At 43.1% G+C, this 24,845-nt stretch overlaps 1 protein-coding gene across 2 annotated transcripts in view; it reads left to right on the top strand.

Annotated features, from left to right (window-relative positions):
• Positions 1–24,845, top strand: part of LIFR (LIF receptor subunit alpha) — a 90,663-nt gene that overhangs the window by 48,452 nt on the left and 17,366 nt on the right. For both annotated transcript variants that reach the window (XM_048504662.1, XM_048504663.1), the window contains exons 8-13: positions 1,967–2,099; positions 4,462–4,631; positions 10,416–10,561; positions 11,403–11,571; positions 12,998–13,068; positions 13,535–13,748. In XM_048504662.1, coding sequence (XP_048360619.1) covers positions 1,967–2,099; positions 4,462–4,631; positions 10,416–10,561; positions 11,403–11,571; positions 12,998–13,068; positions 13,535–13,748 — 903 coding nt within the window. The remainder of the gene's footprint in view (positions 1–1,966; positions 2,100–4,461; positions 4,632–10,415; positions 10,562–11,402; positions 11,572–12,997; positions 13,069–13,534; positions 13,749–24,845) is intronic.

Raw genomic sequence — 24,845 nt, 5'->3', positions numbered from 1 at the left:
CTTTAACAGAGTGACCAAGTTTCCAGGAATTGGAGAACGGGAGCCGGCTTACTAATGTGCACAGGACCTTTGCAGATTCTGCACTTGTATCGCCATAATTCCTACATTGAACATTATTTGTGTCTGGAAGTATACTGCATTGTCATATGTTTTGTAGTCTGTAGCTGCCTCATTCACAGGGTGACCTCACTCATACTCATTTCACAGGCATGACAACAGTAGCCTATTTAGGCAACAGTGGGGAAGTATGGCTTCACAAATTGAAAGTCCAAATGACCAGAGGGATTTTCTGCATAATTCTGTGACCTGGGCTATAATCATACAACCCCACCTTGAATTGATTGAGGACTGGGGCTGCACCCAGGGGATGGATTACCCCATAACAGAAGCAGAAATCGTATGCAGTATGCATGATATCTGTGAGGCTGCGTCTGAAATTCTGCTTCCAGACATGGTTTACAGTGTTTACATACATAAATTCAGTGTCATTTTCTTGGAAGTTTTACCTTTAAATTTAATTTAATTATTGGATTTATAAACTGCCTTACGCAAATTGCATTTCAGTTGAAGTTCAGGAAGCAACCTCTTTTGGACTCCGCTTAAGATGCAAGGTCAAGAAAATGATCGGTAGAGAAAAAACAAAGTAAATGCTGAAAGCCATGGGCTGTTTCTATGGGTATATTTGCCAGAGCTTGGTGGAACAAGTTCCGGGATTGCCTAGCCTGCTTTTATTCTGCGTGTCTGGAACTTCCAATGCTGTAGCCAGACTTCTCTGGATTCTTAAAAATTACCCCATAAGAAATGTTGTTTAGCTGGGTGTGAACTACTGTTCATTCCATGGGTAGAATAAAAAACCCTAATAGCATATTGTGTACAAGAGTAGAGTCTTGTTGGGAGGCCATTTAGTGTCCTCAGTATAAGTAAGCTTTTTAAAATGTTTGGTGGTGGTTTTTGTGTTTGGTAAGCCTGTTACTGTTTGTGCCAGTTTAAAAGGGTGGTTTTTTTAATTATTAAAACTTAAAGCTCACAAACATAGGAGACGAAAAACACAGAAAGTCCCTTTAACAAAAGGGCTCTCAATTTTATCTGCACCAAGTATTAACATGCTTTAAAAATTACTACTTGCTCTATAACTGTCATTATGAAATTTATTCTTAATTGTATTATTAAAAGGTCTTCATGGCCAGAGTCATCTGCCTGTTGTGGGTTTTCCAGGGTGTGTGACTGTACTCTGGTAGTTTTAGCGCCTAATGTTTTGCCTGCATCTACAGCTGGCAACTTTAGGGGCAACTCACCAAGATATGCCTCTGAAGATGCCAAACACAGATGTGGCTGAAACGTTAGGAGCAAATTATTACTAATAAGTTGGTTGTTCTGGGCTTTCCGGACTGTGTGGCCGTGGTCTGGTAGATCTTGTTCCTAACGTTTCGCCTGCATCTGTGGCTGGCATCTTCAGAGGTGTATCACAGAGAGAAGTGTGTTACACACTCTGTCCAGTGAGAAGGGAATGTTTAGTGGAGTATATATTATTACTAATAAGTTTCACATTTTCTCTGCTGTATCTTTTTTTCTTAATCTTCTGTTCCTCAAATCCACAAATAATCAGCTCAGTTTTTTTCTGGTTTACCCTGTTACTATTTTGAGGAGTAGTTTACTCATGACTGGCCTAGCCTGGGCAATCCAGCTCAATCTCATCAGATATCAGGAGCTAAAAAGTGTCAACCAGCCCTTGGATGGGAGACCACTAAGGAAATCCAGGGCTGCTACGTAGAGGGGGGCAATGGCAAACCACCTCTGAACATCTCTTGCAAATACTGTGGGGTCACTGTCACTTAGCTGCACTTCAACAGCATTTTAAACCACCCTCACATTGGAATGGAATTCCTGTTATTCCCAAGCTGAAAACACTGAAAATGTTTATTAGTTGAGGTTCGACTTGTACGATTTCTTTTTCTTGCTGCTTCAGATCCCCCTGATGTTCCACAAGACCTAACCTGTGAAATATCAGATTTTAATCAAATCACTTGTGAATGGAAAGGAGGAAGATCAACTAATTTGTATGGCCCGTTACGAAGAACCAACTATACTTTATTTGAAAGGTAATTACTATACTTTATTTGAAAGAGTATGAATAATATGAATTATAAGATTTTTTAATATGACGTTAGATGATCTTGCCTATGCTCTCCGAAATCTTTGCAAAACTTTGGAGAGGGAGATAAGAACTTGACTGAATGTCTCACTGGAAGACTTGAGAACCTGTGTTCAATCTAATGAGTGGTCCAAAGTGGAAATGACTATATGTGCGCGTAATCCATTCTGAGGTGATTTTGCTGTCATCCTTATTGCAGTCCTGTGTTATTAAATATCTCTTTTTCATAGTTCATTCAAATTTGTCATTTGCCTAAACTGGTGTGTGGGCTAAAGTCGGGGAATCTAGGTGAAGCCTAAACCTCTGTTATGGTGGTTCTAAATTATTCACGAAGTTGAATGTTTCATGTATTTAAGCTGTCCATTGATAAACACTTAGCAAGAAGAATGGGTGAGGTCAAGATGGAGAAATTAGGTATAACCCAAAAGGAGTTAGTTGCCAAATTACTCCAGTCTGAGCCCACTGATTCCAGTCAGCTTAAGCTGGAACAACTCTATATAGGATTGCACTGTGGGGTTGCAAACAGATCTGTGTGGAATATTTTCCAGTTCTAAATTTTGGTCAAACTAACACATTTTTTTCTTCTCCCCACCTATTGGCTGTTCAGATATTCACTTAAAAAAAACCCCATTCAATGGTATTGCTTCTCGTGACTATTGTCTGAACACTGCCTCCGCCACCCAGCTGTTGTTACTTTTTCCTCCTGGATTAGTCACATGGCTGAGAATAGCAAATCAGAGTAAAAAGCATGATGCTGTGACATCACAGAGTCAATCAGATTTAGCACTATGATGATGCCACCATTGATGGCTGCTGAGAATGACAGCAAAGAAGAGGGATTGAATTGATGCTGCAAGCATTTTCAAATCATGCCATGAAGTTGTTGAAAAGGAAGTTCCTGCATTACTACAACAGTGGCAAGGTCCTCTGAGGTCTCATCAGTTTCAAGGGGACATAAAAGTGTAATTGTTACTACATTTGGGAGACCTTGATCTAAACCCCCACTCTGCCATGGAAAGTTGATGGGTGACTTTGGCCTAATCACATTCACTCAGCTTAACCTACCTCACAGGGTTGTTGAGAGGCTAAAATGGAGGAGAGAAGGAGAATGATGTAAGCCAGTTTGGGTCCCCATCGGGTAGAAAGGAAGAGTATAAATGAAGTGTGTAAATAAGATAAACCTTCTCTAGATTTGGCCTGTTGGCTTGAATGGAAAGCTTAAAGAGAGTGTGGAGGGGGAGGGAGGGAGGAGAAACCAAGAAAAGAAGAAGCAAAGTGTAGAATATAGTTGTTTGTTTGTTTGTTTGTTTGTTCAATTTAATAAACCACCCAGTCCCAAAGGACTCTCTCTCTATAACCATATATTAAAACTTTGCAGATAAAACAGTTCACGATTTACAACCGATATATTAATTTAACATAAATATACTAAAAGCAGATGGCCATAGTCTCTTAAATCATGATGCGAGGGTAGATCAAGATGGACGATCAATAAAGGGGATGGCATCTTCTCTATAGCCCCCATCAAAGGCCCAGCGGAATAAGACCATTTTGCAGGCCCTGTGGAATTGTTTGAGGTCTTGCAGGGCCCGGAAGGACGGTGGTAAAGGATTCCACCAGATGGGAGCCAACATGCTAAAGGCCCTGGCCCGCGTGGAGGACAGCCGGATAGTATTATATGGGTAAATGAGATAAGAAAGTAAACTAAGACCATATCTCATCACAAGAGGTCCTTAAAAAGGAAAAACTTCATGCTTTATTAGTAAGCGCTTTTTAAAATATGGAACTGGGACTTCTAGTTCTTTTAGATTCAGTTCATTAGGTTGGATCCAGTGTAAAGACTGCAGATTTTCCTGGATTTCCCTTCCCTCCTGGAAGTTTTTTCCAATCCTAAAATTGTATAACGAGGATTGTGGACTTCATATTGTGATCATCATCTGGGTTTGGAGGCTGCCATAGTAAGGAGAATGTCACTCATGGAGAAGGCTAGAGTGAGTGATTTTGTTCTTCTGACCCTTGTGGCTTTTACCTCACGTGAGTCCACAACCCCAGGAATAAACTCTCCTGGTCTGAGGAAGGGACTGCTGAGGAAACGGAAAAACTTGGCAACCATCACTGTTATCTTCTGACAGGTTGTGAGATCCAATTAGCTATTTTTTTTGAAAAAAATTGAATGCGTGTTCATTTTCTTTTTATCTGTTTCTGACATATTCTAATTATATTCTTGAATAAATAATAGAAAGTTGTCACGAAATGCATTGTTGGGAGCCGAATATTGATCGTTACTTTTTTGTTTTTAAATGTCACAGTACATCTGGGGAAAGCGTTACCTACCAGTATGCAGGATATCAAAATGTTGAGCACTACCGCTGTAATTTTCCAGTTCGTGACGGTCAGAGAAAATATCACTTTACTCTCCGTGGTATTAATCCCCTTGGTCAATCAGAAGCCACTTTTTCTATTGATATAAATTATAGAGGTAAGACTCTTTTATATTCAGTGCCAATAATTAGACAGTTTTTGGGCAGACACAAGATGAAATGTTCATTCAGTTTTTCCCTTTCAAAACATGCATGAAATGGCTGCTGTGATTTTTCCAGGCTGTGTAGCCGTTGTCTGGTAGTTTCTGCTGGTAATGTTTTGCCTGCATCCGTGGATGGCATCTTTAGGGGCTTGTCACAGTGAGATGTGTTTCTCTCCGTGGCCCATCTCACTGTGACATACCCCTGAAGATACCAGCCTTGGTGTCTGAGGCCTGGCCGGATGCAAAGGGTCGATGCCCAGGACCCAGCCATAGATGGCAGGGCTGACAGTGGAACCAGGGGAGAGGAGGAGCACCCTAGGAGAGGAGGGTGACGAAGCCATGCTGGCGGGGAGCCAGCAAGGGGAAGAGGCTGCTGCCTGAGGCGGCATCCTGGCAGCAGTCACCCGGGGAGGAGGGGTTGGCAGGGCTGCTTACCTGGACCGCAGCAGCAGCTGAGAGGAGACCCAGAGAAGCCGTGTCAGGAGGCGTGACAAATGGCCCACAGCCCCAGAGGCCCCACCGAGGGGACCGACGGGGGCCGGAGGGCTCAACAGGCCCAGGGATCTTGCAAGAGGGCAGCTGATATCTTTCACACATGGCCAGCGCCCAGTCCAAAGCACCCGACCTGATTGTGATGCAGGGGAGCGGGGTCTGCCTTAAAACAGCCAACCAGTGGCCAGGGCAGGCCTGTGGGACAGAAGCACCATTATGCTTTCTCCTCTTTGGTGGCCACTTCTACCCATCTTCAAATATTTTCCATAGCCTTTCCTGAACAATTCTCGAGGTTGTGTGTTTGCTTCAGGAGTATACAAAATAACAGGTTGCAATAGTGAGTGCTGAATTCGGCTTCCTGAGAATCCCAGCTGTCTCTTTTAAAATGTTTCTAGCTCTTACGACTACAGAGATACACTTGAAATTGTGTGGACCACAGCTGCAGGTCTTTCAGGGGCTACCGGACTCGTTTCTTGCTCTCTGTGTGTGGACAGTGTCTGCTAACATAAGAGAACAGTAAAGGGGGGCTGAATAAGATTGAGGGTTCAGTATCTTTGCCTTTCTTTCATAACTACAAAACCCAGAATAAACCAAAGAAGCAAAGAAGCCACCATTGCTGAATAATTTGCATGGCGTAAGAAATAGTATGCAGATTTGCTTAGGTATATTTATTTAATTGCTTGCTTCATCTATAGCCTGCCTTCCTCCCAGTTTCCAGGTGTATTGCAGAAATGGAAAAACCAACTAGGGTTGTGTGCATTCATGGATTCTCACACCACAGCAGGGGGAGGAAATGACTGTTGCAGAAGCCAATCTTCATGGGAGCCTGACCACCATTTTGTAACTGCTGCCGGCAGCAGGAAGAGGCCATCAGTAGGGACAATGATGGCATAGTAATTCTAGGAAACTGGGAGCACAACATAGTGTACAGTGTACAAACAGGAATAACAAACGAAATCACTGGGCCCCTGGCTGCTCAAAACAACAACAACCCACACAAGCAAGACTGTGCAGAAATATATTTAAAATGCAGTTCAATAAAACTATATACAAAATTGGCTTATTCCTATGAATATATGCAATATTTAATCAATATAATATATGAAATAGATAATCAATCAATAATCAATCACAGTAGCATATGAACACATCCATGATGGATATAGGACTGCAATTCCCAACCAGGGTTCCGTGGTACCCTGGGGTGCTGTGAGCATGTCCCAAGGGTACCGGGGAAATGCTACCACCCCCCCTCACTTTTGCTGTATCTACTGCTGGCAAAAGCAAGGATATGGAGCTGGCCCAGGGGGCAGGGCCTACTGCAAGGTCAGCAGCCACTTACCACCCACCCCCACCAACCGTACTTCCCTTCACGGTAGGAGGGGAAGGTGGGGGTTGGCAAGCAGGGGAACTTGGAGGGGAAGGTGGGGGAGGATGGCGGGAGTACCGTGAGATATGAAGAGTGAGGGTACCGTGACATCTAAAAGGTTGGAAACGCTGATATAGGAGGTAGGTGAATCGAATACTATCCATATACCAAGTTCTGCTAGTATTTAATTCAACCGGTAAAAATCAAAGCGCACCAAAAATATCAAACTGATACCTGCCCACCTAATTTCCTGTGCCGGATTCCCACGTCGACTTTCCAGTAAGCATAGGAGAAAAAAAAGATGCACTCCAGCAGAAATCAGTATTCAAGGTTTAAAGCTATCAAATCCAAGAATCGTCCAGTTCTAAGTCCAAAATGCGCTTCCGTGGTAACAAACCATCTTTTCAACAGGTGTCTTCCCCAGTGGAATAATACATCAAGACTTTTATGGCACATGCCATGATGAAACTGAATATATAGTTTCAGGATATAGCTGAAGCAGTATACAAAATGGTTATACATTGAAATAATACATAAGAGTGATAAATGCATTCAAGTAATACATACAATGATATTATAAAAATAACTATACTGTATTGCAGCTTGCTTACATGCAGCCAGCTCTGTCACACAAACATCCAAAACTGGCTATGGCACACGACTAGGTGTGAAGTGACTACTGACTATGCATGGAAGTGCCGTAAAGGTCACTAATAAAATACAGGTGCTTTTCCATTAAAGAGATATGCACAACTTATGTTGTTTCTTATTTTCACAGGCAATCAGAGCAACAGAAATAAGAACAAGCTACGTTGCTAAATGTGTAAACATGTATATCAATAAATATTATTTCAAAAAACAAGAAAGATCCGTATCATTATTAAGTCCCCTTCACAGCATGTTTTAATCTAGAATATCTACTTATACTCTGACTCCAATAAGATTCTCTTAACATTAGTTCTCCCATATATCCCCTTACAAAATGTATGTAGGACACAAAACTAGAAATCCTTATCAGAGTGATTATTATCAACACAATGATGCACAAGGGGTGCCTCCATGCACTTAAAAAGATGTTAGAACAGTGCTCAAATATTCCAGTTCTCAAACCCCAGCTGGTCAACACCACGTACAAAAAACCCACATGCCCATTGGAAAAGGCATGTGTCTTCCATGTGGAAAAACGTTGTAAAGTTTATCTGAACTGCATGAAGAGATGGTTAAAAACTATAATGTTCATAGGCAATTCACATGCTCATCAATGGCCGCATCTATAGTGCCCTCAAGTTATTTTCCCCTTGTGAGATTCTCTGAAGAAATCAGACTTTGTGAGAATCTGCCTCAGATTATTTGTTTTTCTATAGCCTATGATGGGTCAGTCCACACAACCCGTACCTCCTCAAGTAGATGCCAGTGTTTATAGAGAATTTTCTTCATTTCAATTGGCATGGGGTAAATTCTAAAGCTGTGGTAATCATACTAATTTCCCCTAGTACCTACAACTATATACATATTCAAAAAATTGATCTGTGTATTGGCAATGTGGGAAAATTTTATATTAGGATATGTGCTATTTACCCCAAAAACAAAGTCATCTACAATAGTCACATTTTCAGAATACCAAAAATTCATCAATACAATGTTTATATTCAACATATATTCAGCATATGGATTATTAGAATGATTGCATATTACATTCATTTGTAAAGACTCCATAAAAAGTTTTACTATGCTTGGAGCCAGACAGGATCCTATGCTGACCCCTGTGATTTGCCTATAAAACGTTTATCAAAACGGAAGTAGTTGTTGTCCAAGATTTTATCCACCAATTCTGTGAGGTGCAGGGTGCAGGATTCTGGGGTGCAGGGTTTAAAACTGGTCCCCAGTTGATGGCACGTATCAGAACATCACTGGCCTTATCATGAGGAATATTCATGTAAAGAGAACTCCTATGCAAAGTTACCACAGCTGAACCTGGTGAGCAATTAGTTCCTTCCAATTTTGATACACTATTCCCCCCTGAATCCCTGTTTTTAATTTGCTTCCCAAGATCCATAAGGAGTGATTCCCTCCAACAAGTAGATCAATCATCTCTGGCTCTCTGTCTGTATTTGAGCCTATCTAGTATTTGAGCCTATCTAGTATGCTGGTTGCCTATCTAGATTCCGCACGGGCCTCACAAGCGGGGGTGCACCAGCATACTTGCACCCAGTGCACCTCCCAGGGTTGTTCACACATTGTCCTGCAAATGGCCCAGGTGCCCCAGCGGCCCAGTGGGGCTGCCTTTGCATGGGGCCCACCGCTCCCCCCCTTTTCCCTCCACTTGGCTGCAGTTGTTCAGCACTCCTACATTCCAGCTTAGTGACCCTGGGCTAGTCATAGTTCTTCAGAATGCTCTCAGCCCCACCCACCTCACAAGGTGTCTGTTGTGGGGAGAGGAAGGGAAAAGAGCTTGTAAGGACTTTGAAGTTTGTAAGCCCATTTAAGTCTCCTTGCAGGAGAGAAAGGGAGGGAGTATAAATCCAAACTCCTCTTCTTACATAACATACATCCTATTATAAAATTTACACATGTTGCGAGTACACAGGAGATCATTTTTTTGGATATATGTATTTGTAGGTCCTGAGGGGAAATTAACCATCAAACCCTATCAGAAACCCATGGACTGCAATACTGCATTGAAATATAATTCCCATCACCCTAAACATTTTAGGAACAACCTACCATTTAGTCACCTTCAGGGATGAGGCAGCCTATCAATCCAATAAATAAATAAATAGGAGGATTTTTTCGGGGAGGGACATATGATACTCCATTAATACAAAATGCAGGGCTATCCTGAATATATGTTGAAGCGGGTGTGGGATAAAATACAAAACAGGAATGGGAAACGACTTTTATATCCCAAGGACAAAAATCAAAGCAGCAAGAAAATCAGCTTTAGAATTTATATTCCATGCTAATGAGATGAAGAAGATTCTCTATAAACATTAACATTTACTGGTACTTGCGGAGATACCGAGGTGCGTGGATCATCCCATCATAGGCTATAGAAAAACAAATAATCTGAGGCAGATTCTCACGAAATCTGATTTCCTTAGAGAATCTCACAAGGAGAAAATAACTTGAGGGCACTATAGATGTTGACAAGATGGGGTTTGCACACTGGAATATTTGAGCACTGTTCTAACATCTTCAGTAAGCGCATGGAGAATCTTACTGCAGTTGGAGTCTAATTGGATATTCAAGCTTAAAAGATGCTGTGAAGGGGGAATTTAATAATAATACGGATCTTTCTTGTTTTTTTGAAAGAATTATTTATTGATATACATGTTTACATATTCAGAATTGTATATTGTGCTCTGGTTTGTCCTTATTTCTGTTGGTCGTATTGCCTGTGAAAATAAGAAACAACATGATTTGTGTGTGTCTCTTTAATGGAAACACACCTGTATTTCATTAATGACCTTTACGGTACTTCCATGCATAGTCTGTAATCACTTAACACCTAGTCGTGTGCAATAGCCAGTTTGGGATGCTTGCATGACAGTGTTGACTGTGCGTAAGTAAGCTGTAAAATAGTATAGTTATTTTTATAATATTGTATGTATTGCTTGAATGTATTTATCACTCTTATGTATTATTTAAATGTGTGACCATTTTATATCCTGTGATTACATCATGCTGTGTGCAATAATAGTCTTGATGTATTATTCCACTGAGGAAGACATCTGTTGAAAATGTAGTTTATTACTGCGGAACCCCAATTTGGACTTAGATGTAGATTTAGACGATTCTTGGATTTGATTAATTTTTTAGCATTAAATAAATAAGGGTAACAGGCATTTGACAACAAACAATTATTTTTCCCCCTCCAGTTCATCTACAGGCTCCTACAGCTTTAACTGTAACTAACGATACCTCAACTCACGTCACGCTATCTTGGCATCTGTCTGGTAATTTGGAGCCAATTATGCTTCAGTGTCAAATTCGAATTAATAGTAGTGGAACTACAGGTGATTTGGTAGGTACCTTTTGCTTTAAACTTGTGTCTCTGTGTGTGATTAGTCAAATACAAGAACAAAAGTGACAAGATAGTTTTTATTGTGTGTGTGTGTAAAGTGCTGTCAAGTCTCAGTTGATTCATAGTAACTGCTGGCAGGGTTTTGAAAGCAATTAATGAAGCGGAGGTGGTTTGCCATCACCTTCTTCTGCAGAGTCTTCCTTGAAGGTCTCCCTTCCGAGCTAAGGGAGCTAAGCTCAGTCTTCCTTCCGAGCTAAGTCTCTCTCCCGAGCTAAGTCTCCCTCCCGAGCTAACCTGCTTAGCTTCTGAAATCTGACAAATCCCAATAGCTTTTTTTAGGACCACCCAAAATGTCACAATACAGTATGCAAGCTTTTATTTATTTGTTTGTTTGTTTATCTACCTATTCTCATATATGGGGTGAAATAGCTCGTGGAAATAGCTTGTGCACTCCTCTGGCTGTGTGTGAGAGGAACGTTAAAGGTGGGGGGGGAGGTTCCCCCCTCTCAGTATTGCCAACCTCTCAGTAGTGGCTGGAAATTTCCTGGGACTGCTGTTCTCCTGGTGACAGAGATCAGTGCACCTGGAAAAAAGGCAGCTTCGGAAGGTGAATTCTATGGCATTATGCCCTATTGAACTCCTTCCCCAAACTCCATCCCCCATCCCCCCCCTCAAATCTCCAGGTATTTCCTAACTCCAAGCTGGCAACCTCTGGGAAGGGATTTTAATCATGCTGTCCTATAAAGCACCATGTACATTGTTGGTGCAGATATATAATGCCATGAGTAGTACTTCTAGCACTCCAGTTCTCGTTGTCATTGGAACTTATTTTTTTTAACAGCGGAACGTGCAGCTGAATGGTACCAAAGATTTGGGTTACTCAGTCTCTGTAGACAAGTTACATCCCTACACAATGTATATTTTCCAAGTTCGCTGTGCAGCTGCTGAGCCCTTCTTCTGGAAGTGGAGCAAATGGAATGAGAGTGAAAACCACACAACTCTTGAAGCCCGTGAGTTTAATGACTAAATGGGTGTTTCCCAGATGGCCGAATTCATGATTGAGCCAGGAAACACAAGTAGTCCATTTTGAAGATAATTTAACATTCTTACTTTGGGAAAACTCCTCTCAGTTCAGAGCTCTATGAATTTGCAGAATATAAATCTGCCTCAAACACTGAATTTTGATTTTCTTCGGATCAGTTTGAATTTTCAGTATCTGAAACTGAAACTTCAGTTGCCCTGAAAAATGTATCGTACTTTAAATGTCTAAGATTTTGGAAAGATTTCTTTTTTTAAGGAAGTGGCAACCTAGCAGCATGTGATCATATTTGAAAACCATTCACAATTTATTGAGAAGATAGTAAAGATCTGTTTCCTCATTCATATCGCAGGGGTGCAGAGTGTAAATAACACACACCATGTTTAATAAAATACACTGAGAGCAATCCCCCCCCTAAAACTGGTGTATAAATTTACTGCCATGACATAGGATAATAGTATATTCTGTTGAAAAAAAATATTTGACATGTGTGAAAATTTCATGCAAAATATAATCAGTTATGAACAGATGCACCATACATTTTCTGTCCACTCTCCCCTTTTCTACCTAACCCTTGTATTGAATTGTATTTATATATATATATATATATATATATATATATGTAACATCCATACATTCTCACACACCAACTTATCCTCTTTATTTACATAGTAGTAACTGGCCTATTCACCTATTCTGCTGAATCCCTGCCAAGGAAATGTCAGTTCTTGTATGTAAAGTGCTGTCAAGACACAGCTGACTCATGGCAACTCCATAAGGCTTTTAATGATTAAGCAGAGGTGGTTTGCCATTGCCTTCTTTTGCAGAGCTTTCCTTGTTGGTCTCCCATCCCAGTACTGATCCAGCATAGCTTTTGAGATCCACATCCCTTATTGATTATTGTTGGAGTTTTGGTTACTGGAAATATTCATGTATGTTCCACAATATCTTGACAGCTGAGCCAACAGCTAGTGGACTGAAAAGAGGGTGCTCACAGCTGTTGAAACTTGACATTAACAACTGCAACCAGTACTTATATCTGATTCCCACCCACCCACCCACTCCCCCGGCCAAGTTTGTCTCATTTTTAGGAGAGGCAAATTGGGCACAGACACTTTTTCTGCAAATGTACATGTTCTGTTCTGTACTGTTCTCTCCTGGATCATAGTAAGTGTTCTAGAGGATTATCCAAACTTTGATTTCTCAAACAGATATTTAGTAGACACAACTGTTTTGTTTTTGTTTTTTGAGAAACATGAGGCCATGGGAAGCAATCAGTGTAGTGTTGAGTACAGGCCGTGGTCACAAACAGATGGTCTGGCCCAAAGGGACCGACTTGGTGTCAGCTGATAACAAGTCATAGTTTATTTTATGTAATTAAAACTGTTCTTCCCTAGCTCCGGCAAGAGGACCAGATGTTTGGCGGGACAGAAGTCCTGATGGAGAAACTGTAAACATCTTTTGGAAGGTACCTGTTTAACTGTTTGCTTAATATTTGTAACATTTTTTTCTTGTGTCTGGATGTTTTAATTATATGTATTTTAAAAGAATCAATAAAGTGAATTGCATAGATAGGACATCATCTATTTTTTAAAAGTATTTAATTAGAAACCCTTTAGATGCGGGACTTCTGCCACCTCTGATCTCCATAATTATACCTGGCCTATCTTGCTAGAGCTCCTCATATACCATCTGGAGGCAGAATCCATAGAGAGAGACACCCGCAGGCATCTCTTTTCTTTGCAGTGACCAACATTTTGTTAGCAATGTCCTTCTCGTGTGATCACAAAATGGCCTGAAGTCAGACTGAGCTTGTGGGGGGAGGGGGGGGGGTAAGGCCCTCAAAATTTCCTTTATCGTTGTTGTCTCATATTGCCTCTCCCCCACGTTTCCCTCAACCATTTTTCTTTCCTTCATGATGCCCTTCTCAATAGCCACTTCCCATTTCTGAAACAAACGGATTGATACGGAATTACGAAGTGCATTGGTCTGAGCCGGAGAAAGGCGCTGTCACTGAGAAGGTTCCTGCACACCGCAATGGCACTACAATAGATCTTGGGGGAAATGATTATGTATTTTACGTCGTGGCAGAGAACAACGCTGGCTCCTCTCCTCCTTCTCTGATAAAGAGTGCAGAGCTTCCCATCGGTAAGTACAGGGACAAGCAGACTATTTGAGAATGTGGGATGAGCAGCTTTTTAGAGATGGGAAAACTTGGAGTCTGCATTTGAAAAATATGTAAAACGGGGAATCTGAGCAGGTGTAGCTCTTCTTGCCCCGCATAGCAAACTCCATTTGCAAAAAAATTTCCTTTTCACTACTGTTGAAGGTATGAAAGTCTTGCTGGGTTCCATTGTGCACACGTGGTCTTCTTGTAAATGACAAATGCAGTAAAGAGGTTAAACTAAGACATGAAAGCCTTGATCTAAAGGCGTTAGAGACATCTCTATCAATACTGCTGCTGCTGCAGGGAATGCAAATGTGAATCACTCCCTGCAAATGTGAATCACTCCCTGCAAATGTGAATCACTCCCTGGACTGAAAAACCCCACCTGCAGTACTATACTATCAGCCACACCTTTTCATAACAAGTTCCACCCAAACACTTGTTGATTGGTTCCCCATCCGGGGACATGACAATTTATACCCCACTAAAACATTCCCTTCTCACTGGACACAGTGTGTAACGGACTGCTCTCTGTTGATACACTTCTGAAGATGCCAGCTGCAGATGCAGGCGAAACGTTAGGAACAAGATCCACCAGACCATGGTCACACAGCCCAGAAAACCCATCAAAACCAGTATCTCTATCAGTTTCCACCACTGTGAGACATCACAGGGTAGACAGAAATGTAGGACTTGCAGGAAGATTTCAGTGTCACCTGTTTGGCTATGAGCCCCTAGAGTTGCTGTTGGAAGCTCCTGCTGCTAGGACCTGTGTGGAATGTGAGGATATCACTGCTGCTGTTTCTTTTTGCAAATGTGGCTGGAAAGTGCACAGATTTTCTTCCTTGGCCCATCATCTGTAGCAAGCAGGCCTACAAAAGCTTTGGAGAAGAAGTTGATTACCATGGATGCAGGATCTGTGGAAATCCAAAGGAAAGAAGAGGTCATAAGAACATAAGAACATAAGAACATAAGAACATAAGAACAAGCCAGCTGGATCAGACCAGAGTCCATCTAGTCCAGCTCTCTGCTACTCGCAGTGGCCCACCAGGTGCTCGGGAGTTCACATGTAGGATGTGAAAGCAATGGCCTTTATAGGCTGTTGCTCGAGCACCCTGGACTGTTAAGGCATTTGCAATCTCAGATCCAAAGAGGATCAAGATTGGTAGCCATAAATCGACTTCTCCTCCATAAATCTGTCCAAGCCTTTTAAAGCTATCGGGTTAGTGGCCATCACCACCTCCTGTGGCAGCATATTCCAAACACCAATCACACGTTGCGTGAAGAAGTGTTTCCTTTTATTAGTTCTAATTCTTCCCCCCAGCATTTTCAATGAATGCCCCCTGGTTCTAGTATTGTGAGAAAGAGAGAAAAATTTCTCTCTGTCAACATTTTCTACCCCATGCATAATTTTATAGACTTCAATCATATCCCCCCCCCCTCAGAATCTCCTCTCCAAACTAAAGAGTCCCAAACGCGCTGCAGCGCCTTTCCTCATAAGGAAGGGTGCTGCAGTCCCTCAATCATCCTCATTAAGCCCTTGCTTCTGCACTTTTTCTATCTCTTCAATATCCTTTTTTGAGATGTGGCTGACCCAGAACTGAACACAGTACTTCAAGTCGCGGTCAGCACCACAGCTTTATATAAGGGCATGACAAATGCTTTGCAGTTTTATTCTCAAATTCCTTTCCTAATTATCCCCAGCATAGAGTTTGCCTTTTCACAGCTTTACCATACATTGAGTTGACTTATTCCCATGGAACTATCAACTAAGACGCGTAGAAATCTCTTTCCTGGTCTGGTGACTTGATAGCACTTTTTGACCCCTGTAGCATGTATGTGAAGTTTGGATTTTTTGCCCCTATGTGCATCACTTTGCATTTTGCTGCCATTGAACTGCATTTGCCATTTTCTTAGCCCACTCCACCTAATTTATCAAAGGTCGGCTTGGAGCTCCTGCACCCAATCCTTTGTGGTTTCTCACCACCCTACATAATTTGGTATCATCACTGCAAACTTGGCCACTGCACGCTACCCACCTACTTCCAGGTCATTTTATGAATAGGGTTAAAGAGCACTGGTCCCAATCACGAGGATCGCTTAGGGGGGACACCTACTCCCTACATCTCCTCCACATTGTGAGAATTTCCCATTTACACCCACTCTTTGCTTCCTGTTTCTCAACCAGTTTTTTAATCCATAGGAGGACTTCCCTCTTATTCCTTCATTGCTGAGAGTTTTCTCAATAGTCTCTGAGGTGAGGGAACTTTGTCCAAAAGCCTTTTGGAAATCCAAGTAGAACCAATGTCCACTGGTTCCCCCTTATCCTACATGCCTGTTTACATCCCCTCAAAAGAACTCTAGTAAGTTTGTAAGACAGGATTTGCCTCTTGCAAAAGCCATGCTGACTCTTTCTCAGCAGGTCTTGCTTTTCTACATGTTTTATAATTTTGTATCTTTAATGACAGATTCTATAATGTTACTTCTGGCCTCAGGAACAGATGTCAAACTGACTGGCCTGTAATTTCGGGTCCCCTAGATCCTTTCTTAAAGATTGGTGTGACATTGGCCATCTTCCCAGTCTTCAGGGATGGAGCCTGATTTCAAGGATAGAGTTGCATATTAAAAGTGAGAAGATCAGCAAATTTCGTAGCCTTGAGCTCTTTAAGAACTCGCAGGTGGGTGCAATCTGGGCCAGGGGATTTGGGTGTAACATTTAGTTTATCAATGAAACACTTGCCAAGAACTTCTTCCTTGTCTACCACTATCTTTGTTAGTTCATAGATTAAGCCTCCTAAGAAGCTTGGTTCAGGTGCAGGAATTTTTCCTCACCTCCTCTTGGGTGAAGACAGATGCAAAGAGGAATTCCATTCAGCTTTTCATGCCAAATCTCCCTGTCATCTTTTTAGCACACCCTTTGTTCCTTTGTCATCCTAACGGGCCCTACCGGCTTCCCTTGCTGGCTTCCCTGCTTTTGATGTACTTGAAAGAACTGTTTGTTGCTGTGGTTTTGATGTTCCACAGCCATGTATGTTCCTCATAATCCTTCTTTTTTGCCTCCACCTTATACAGCTAACTTGCTTCTCTTTTGCCACCATTTGTGTTCTCCTCTGGTATTCTTTATCAGTTAAGTTTGGACTTCTTCCATTTTCTAAAAGACATCTTTTTTTTTCCTAATAATTTCCTCAACGTCCCTTGTTAACCATGGTGGCACTGCTTTCTTTTGGACTGGGGCTTGCCTTTCCTAACCTGCGGGACACACATTCAGCTGAGCTTTGTGACTGTGTTTTTAAATAACCTCCAAGCATCTTTGGACATTTTGACTCTCGCAGTTTTCCCTTTCAACTTCGCTGCCTTCATCCCCCCCTCATCTTTGAGAAATTTCCCTTTCTGAAGGTAAATGTAACTTCATTAAAGTAGTTGTCACTTGTTAGCATGCAGAGATACTGAATCTGACAGCATTGTGGTGGCTGTTGTTCCCTATCGGCTCAACAACACTGACTTCCTCAGCATTCAGGTCCTGCTGGGTCCCACATGGGGATAGATCGAGGATCACATCTCCCCTGGTTGGTTCTACAACCATCTGCTCTAAGCCACAGTCATTTTAGCATATCCAGGAATGTTCTCTCCTTCACTATGTGACCTGAACATGCATTTTTCCAGTTTATATGTGGGGGATAGTTAAAATAAGCTCCATTACCACGTCATATTTTTGCTTTTTGTTGGCCTCTCTAATTTCTTTTTCCATCTCAGAATCTCTTTGATAACTTTGGTCGGGGGGGGCGTGTATATTCCTAATGTTAAACTATGCTTCACCCCTGGTATTGATATCCACAGTGCTTCTGTAGGGGAATCAGCTCCCCTGCATTGTCTATTTCCTTTCCTTATGTGACACTATGCTCTCTTTGATGTAGAGAGGGCCACTCCACTAGCTCGCCTCCTGTCCTATCCCCTTCCTGTAGAGTACTGTAACCTGGGATAACAGCATCCCCACTGGTTCTCCCTCATTCCACCATGTCTCCTGTAGATGCCCACTATATCAATGTCCTCCTTCCAAAACTCTGTACTCCAGCTCCCCATTTTTTTAGGTCAGAATGCTTCTACTATTAGCATAGAGACACTTGTATACTCATCTCTGTCCCTAACCTGGGATTTGTAATGTTTTGCCCTCTTAGCCTTTTGTAGACGCTATCACTTAGTCACATTGCTGTGCTCTTCACTTGTGTGTGGTTGATTTAAAAACCTCCTTCTCTGTCTGCATCCCCATGGACTCTGTATTCGGGCGTCAAGTCCTCTTGGGTAGCTCCTGGGTCGGCTTTCCCCCCCCCAGGGATCAGTTTAAAAGCTGTTCTGCCACCTTTTTTTTAATGTTGGCGCCAGCAGCTCTGGTTCCCTCTTTGGTTAAGATGAAGCCCGTCCCTTTTTTATTACAGGTGGGCCTGCCTTATCCCAAAAAGGTTCCCCAGTTCCTGACAAAATCTGAAACCCTCTTGCCTTGTAACCACCTTCCTTCATCACGCGTATTGAGACCCCTGTATCTCTAAGCTTGCCTGGCACAGCCTCTGTAGCGTGGGAACAGGTAGCATTTCAGAGGAAATGCCACCCTTGGGGGGTCCTGGATTTTAACCTTTTTTCCTAGCAGCCTAAATTTAGCTTCCAGAACCCTCCGGCTACGTTTCCTAATGTCACCGGTACCAATGTGGGACCACAACTGCTGACTCCACCCCAGCACTGTCTAACAGCCTATCTAGGACGTGAAGCGTGACATCCAGCCAACTCTTAAAAGACACCAGGTGCAGGCAAGTCACCATCGGTCATCAATGCCTGTCACAAACCCAGCAACTCTCTATATTCCTGATAATTCAGATCACCCACTGCTACAAGGAGCTCCCCCCACCTCCCCGGTATCCTCAGTCTTGAGGATGTCAGCCACCAACTAAGGAAGGGGTCCCATCTAAGGGGACATCTTCCCCAACATGAGACTTGGCACCCTCTGTCTTGAACTCTCATTCTCCATGACATCTGTGAAGAGATGTCACCTTGGAATGGGACCCGGCTGCACAGGTCCCTGAAAGCCGTGTTTGTTGCCCTCTCTGCCTGTCCCAGCTTCTGCAGGTCTGCCTTACCTTTGGCTTCAAGAGAAACCGGACCGTTCCTTGTATGCCAGGAGCTCGATACAGCGAGGGCACACCCGATACACTTCTGGCCTAGTGGCAGATAGTCGCTGTCAATGACACTCAGTGCAAAACACTGGGAAGCCCCCATCCCCCTGCTGGCTTCCTGCCTTCATATCTGCTTTTGTTTATATATTTAGATATTAAACTTTTAGTCAGTGCCCCTTTGAGCTATCTGTACCTAAATATCCTCAAAAATGTCCTTGAAGTAATTAGTGGTAATTTATTTTTTTAAAAAATGGTTCCAGAGACTGAACTAAAGACTGAATGACTCACCCTCAGGGCCCCACCTTTTAGCAGCCTCCAGGACAAAGAGTAGCCTCTGGTAACCCCTGTTAAGCCCCCCCCCACCTCCAGCAGTCTCAGCTCTTAGCAGCCTTACAAGGAGAAAAGGCCTGCAGGCCTATTTAAAAAAAATACACTGTTTTAAAAGATGTGGCTTTGAGAAAAGCCCTCCAAAATGAACACCAGCAGGTCACTCTGCTCTTCCTGGCCAGTTGCCTTGTCCACTGCTGCTCCTTTCTGCTGGTTCCAGAGACTGCTAGGTCTAGGGTGTCTAGGGAACTGTATGAATGAACAGGCTCACGAAGGATCTCTTAGTGGGTCTGTTCAGTTGATCTACGACCCAAGTTCAGAGCCAGCTGGTCTGCTTGATGTGTCAAGGCTGCACTGGACAGGTTTCAGGCTTTTGGTGACTTCCACAAAGACCTGTGAAAGGATTATTGTCCATCTAAACCTCTAGGAAGAAGGAAGAACATGCAAACTGTAGCATGACAAAAGCACCAGTAAGGTATAAGGGTCAGTATGGAAAATGAAGCAATAATATTGAAGAACAAGTGTCTGTTTTGTTACTGTTTCCTGTATGAAGATCTTCATCTGGAACTCTTTTTTATTTTTATTAACTCTTGTTTTTTAATGTTGCCTCTTCACTGACCACAGTGGAATTTTGTCCTGAAAACAGGGTCATTTCATACTTCCCAACCCACAGTCAACACAAGTACAGCTTGAAACCACTCAGGAGCTGATTTAGTTTTGCAGTTTTAGCTGGACAACTCAGCTGCATTGATTGTTGCGTTCCCAAGTTTTCTCTTACATCCCAGGAGGAGGAAAAGATGCAGAAATCCTCTCGCCTCCACACCAGCTGTGGCCTGTATGTGAGACCTCTGGAATACAAATCCCTTGCCTCCATAGGATATGATTCACACTTTCACTCTGGTATACGATGAAGACAGTTATCAATGTATTGTCGAAGGCTTTCACGGCCGGATTCAACTGGTTCTGGTGGGTTTTCCGGGCTGTGTGGTCCATCAGACCACGGCCACACAGCCCGAAAGACCCACCAGAACCAGAAGACAGTTATCATTCGTTACATATTTGCCACGTGAAATAACTCAAGGTTTTCGCATTGTGTTCCAGGGAACCCTGGAGCCTTCTTAGAGTTTCTTGAGCAGGAAGATTTGTAATGGTGAGCAGGAAGGTTTGCAGTTTTTTTTCTGTGAGGAAAAAACCAACAGTTTTGCACCCATTCATGAAGAATTATTTATTTTAGGGAATTTCTATCTTGGTTTTCAGTGTAAATGTAAATAATTATTAAGTGTTATAACTACAAGCCTTAACACCAAATCCAGAACTCTGAGGCACCCAGGGACGGCACTGCTCCAGTGCTGTCCTGCTGTTTCCAGAGGGTTTTCAGTGACGCGGGGAGGGGGAAAAAATCCCCTCTGCTGGAAAGCCTTCCATTGGTTCTATGGACTTGTACCACCCCAAAGGGTGGCATAAATCACAGGCCCGGGCTGCGGCATATCTGGAGATACACCCCCAGCCATGCCTCCAGGACTCTTCCTCCAGTGGTGTGGAAACATGTCCAGGCATCCTGAAGGGCTGCGAATGGCTGCTCGCCAGCAAATGTACCCCTCTGCTGGTGTAAGTACCCCTGGGAGGGCAAATCCACGAATCCAGCCCTCTGCTGCCAAGCATTGGTTCAGCACTCCACTCCCCATATTGGGCCATTAACTACATGGAATGGACGAGGGGCGTGGGGGATAAGACAGTTGGATTCTTTCAAGTCTCCCTCTATTTTTTAAACTATTTATTAATCTACCGTTTTAGAATGTTGTAGGCGTTTTTACAGTTTTAATGTATACTGTATTTAAATATTTTATTGTGTTTTTTAACTGTTGCAACCTGCCCTGAGCCCTTTGGGATAGGACAAGGAAAAAATATGATTAAAATAAATAAATAAATAATGATTAACAACATAACATAAAACTAAATCAATGAAAGAGATACAGTAAAATAAAAATTAACCGTAAAAGACAATAGTCCATTCCATAGACAAAAATAGAACTGGCAATCTGTTTTTAAGGGTTGATAAGCACAAACCTTTTTCTTAATTTAATTGATAAGTGCATAAAAGAGCCAATCCTATGTGTAATCGCTGGGTTTACATGGATCTCAACAAGAATGAAGCAAACAAAACAATGCAATTATGCTAAAACTGTGGTTATCATAAACATGTAATACTTTGTATGAGGATCACCCAATGACAAGTTTTTAATACTTTCCAGGGCTGTTCATCCATCCAGATGTTACAAAACAAACCCATTTTTATGATTTTAAGAACTTTCCACGTCAGTGTATGCATAATCCTAAAATCATGATCTAAAAATATCTTTTTAGTAACATCTGGACCGATGAGTAGTTCTGAAGAACTCAAAGTATAGCAGATAAGGAATATTGAGTTCAATAGCCCCTTAGAGACCTACAAGATTTCCAGGGTATGAGCTTTCTGAGGAGGAGGAGGAGGAGGAGGAGGAGGGAAGAAGGAGGGAAGAAGGAGGGAAGAAGGAGAAGATGACTACTACTCAAGGTGGCTTACAAACTCCTTTCCCTTCCTCTCCCCACAACAGACACCTTGTGAGGCAGGTGGGACTGAGAGAGTTCCGAAGAACTGTGACTAGCCCAAGGTCACCCAGCAGGAATGTAGGAGTACAGAAACGCATCTGGTTCACCAGATAAGCATCCGCCACTCAGGTGGAGGTGTGAGGAATCAAACTCGGTTCTCCACATTAGAATCCACCACACCATGCTGGCTTTTAACGAAAGGAGCTTTAACTCTCAAAAGTTTATATCCTGGAAGTATTGGTGGTCTTTATGGTGCTAGTGGATTCAGTCTTGCTGTTTTACTGTCAATCAACATGGCTGCCCACCTAAAACTATCAAAATCTTGTATGTTATTACGTGTCACTGGTCCTGATCAAAGATATTACATGAACCATGGCTATGTCTACAGTAAACAACCACCATAGTAAACAACAACGTGGACCAACATGGCTAAGTCTGTAGTAAACAACAACTGCTAAAATCTAGTTATCTCTGAATACAATTCCTCAAACAGTTGCAAAGCAGAGCAAGAAAAGACGCAAAGAATGAAATGAAAACCTACCACAGTTCAGGGGATAAAACGATGAAAAAGCCCTCTGGAACAAGGCAAGCAGAATGAACCTTCTGGAAACAAGCTATGCCCATGCTGAGGACCACCATGCAAAACTTCCTGCAGGGAAATGCACTCCCCCGCCCCCCCCAGGGTGCTCAGCCAAGGGTTTGTGTGTGATTATACCCAACTGGCCTAACTAGGGGTCTGCTTAAAATTAGGGTGCTCCTTAGAACGCATCTCATCATCCTCTGCCTAGGTACTGGTAGACTGACTGAAGCAGAAAGATTTCCATGAGGGTCAAAAGCGTGAAAACCGCAAATATGACAGCACAGCTGGACGTCATTGAAGCTCGCTATGTGCTTGTTATCCTTCCTAATTGCAGAATGGATTTTTTTGCCCTCGCTTACAATGGACTTATTCTTGTCCAATTCTCCTTCGCACTTCAACTCTCATTTTCCTTTGCTTTTGTCCATATGAGTCCGTAATCGCTGGATGAACCTTTTCACCTGTGATAAAACTGTGATAAAACTGAAATTGACTGGACAAACTTGCTGGATCTAAATAAAATAAACGGCTCCCTGGTGACCAGTGCGGGGCTGGGCCTTTCAGAACTGTAGGCGGCTTCAAGCGTCTGCATTCTGTGGCTGTGAGCTAAATGAACAGCTGGCGGCCCTCGTAGACTTAGGAACAAAGTTTGAATGAATGTCTCTGTCTGTCTTCGCCCCGCACTGCAACTCATTTCTGAGGCACACTGAGTCATGGATTGCAGTCACGAAGTGTGACTCATCCCGGAAGCTGTATAAGGAATAAGTTGGCAGTTTGTTTTTTAACTGCATTCTGAGCATTCCACAAATACCTAGAAGAGAGAATGATGTATTTCATTTCACTTGAGGTCATGCACGTAGGTAAGGGGGGGGTTCTCAGGTTTGAACTTCCCCTTCATGTCTGAAGCTCCGCCCACCCGTTTGTGGGTTTTTAAAACGTTTTAGTGCTTTTGGCCTGCAGGGGGCGCATTGTTTGGGCTAGCAGCACCAAACTTTCAGGGATTGTTTGGGGGACTCTCCTGATGATACTACCCGGGTTTGGTTCAGGGAGTCCAAAGTTATGGACTCCCAAAGGGGGTGCCCCCATCCTCCATTGTTTCCAATGGGAACTAATAGAAGATGGGGACTACACCTTTGAGGGTCCATAACTTTGGACCCCTCTGAACCAAACTTCACCAAACCTGGGATGCATTATCAGGAGAGTCTCCTATTGATACCACCCAGGTTTTGTGAAGTTTGGTCCAGGGGGACCAGAGCTATGGACTTCCAAAGGGAGCGCCCCATCCTCCATTGTTTTCTATCAGTGGGAGCTAATAGAAGATAGAAGGCCACATCTTTGAGGGTCCATAGCTTTGGACATCCTTGAACCAAACTTCACTCAAACCTGGCAGTGGATCATCAGGGAGAGTCTCTTATTGATTACCACCTTTAGGTTTTGTGAAGTGCTTGGTCCAGAGGAGTCCCAAAGCTATGGACTCCCAAAGTTGGGTGTTCCCATCCCCCCATTGTTTCCAATGGGAGTTTAGGAGATGGGGCTATACCTTTCGAGGGTCCAGGAACTTTGGACCCCTGAACCAAACTTCACCAAACCTCGGGTGAGGTATCATTAGGAGAGTAACTCCTAAAGATAACCCCTGAAAGTTTGGTGCTAGTAGCTTACCCATTGCACCCTGACAGCAGGCGCCCAAATTTCCCTTCTAGATTCTCCTTTTAAATCCACCCTCTAGGCATGGATTTAAAGGGAGAATCTGAGGTCTCAGTTTAGAAGAAGAAGAAGAAGAGTTTGGATTTATAATCCCCTTTCTCCCCTGTAGGAGACTCAAAGGAGTTTACCAGCTCCTTGCCCTGGCTCCCTCACAACAAACACCCTGTGAGAGGGGTGAGGATGAGAGAGCTCCGAAAAGCTGGGACTAGCCCAAGGTCACCCAGCTGGCATGTTTGAAAGTACATTCCCCAGAATCCCCAGATAAGCCTCCACAGCTCAAGCGGCAGAGCAGGGAATCAAACCTGGTTCCTCCAGATTAGAATGCACCTGCTCTTAACCACTACACCACATTGAAAGTGATGCTGTTTCAGGGTGGGGGATAATCCACCCTCAAACAGCATCACTTTCAATGTTGTTTAACTAGGGACCCCAGATTCTCCCTTTAAGGTGAATCTAGTTTAAACACCATTGAAAGTGATGCTGTTTGGGGGTGGATTCCTGCATCACAGCGGCTGCCCGGGAAGAAACTCAGATTTTGCACCAGACTCCATTTTCCCTCTATGCCTCAGCCCAGAGGGGAGGGGCAGTGGAGGGCAGGGCAGAGGAGTCTGCCATCTCCGAACTCGGAGAGCTGCTTTTATAAGCGCTAGGCCAGGGGCGGGGCTTGGGGAGGCGTGGCCATGCCCTGGGGCGGGTGGGGGTGTGGCCCCACCCCGAAC

The sequence above is a fragment of the Sphaerodactylus townsendi genome, linkage group LG07 (genome assembly GCF_021028975.2).
Source record: "Sphaerodactylus townsendi isolate TG3544 linkage group LG07, MPM_Stown_v2.3, whole genome shotgun sequence".
Classification (NCBI taxonomy): Eukaryota; Metazoa; Chordata; class Lepidosauria; order Squamata; family Sphaerodactylidae; genus Sphaerodactylus; species Sphaerodactylus townsendi.
The sequence above is the reverse complement of the archived record's forward strand: the minus strand, read 5'-3'. Positions and strand labels throughout refer to the sequence as shown.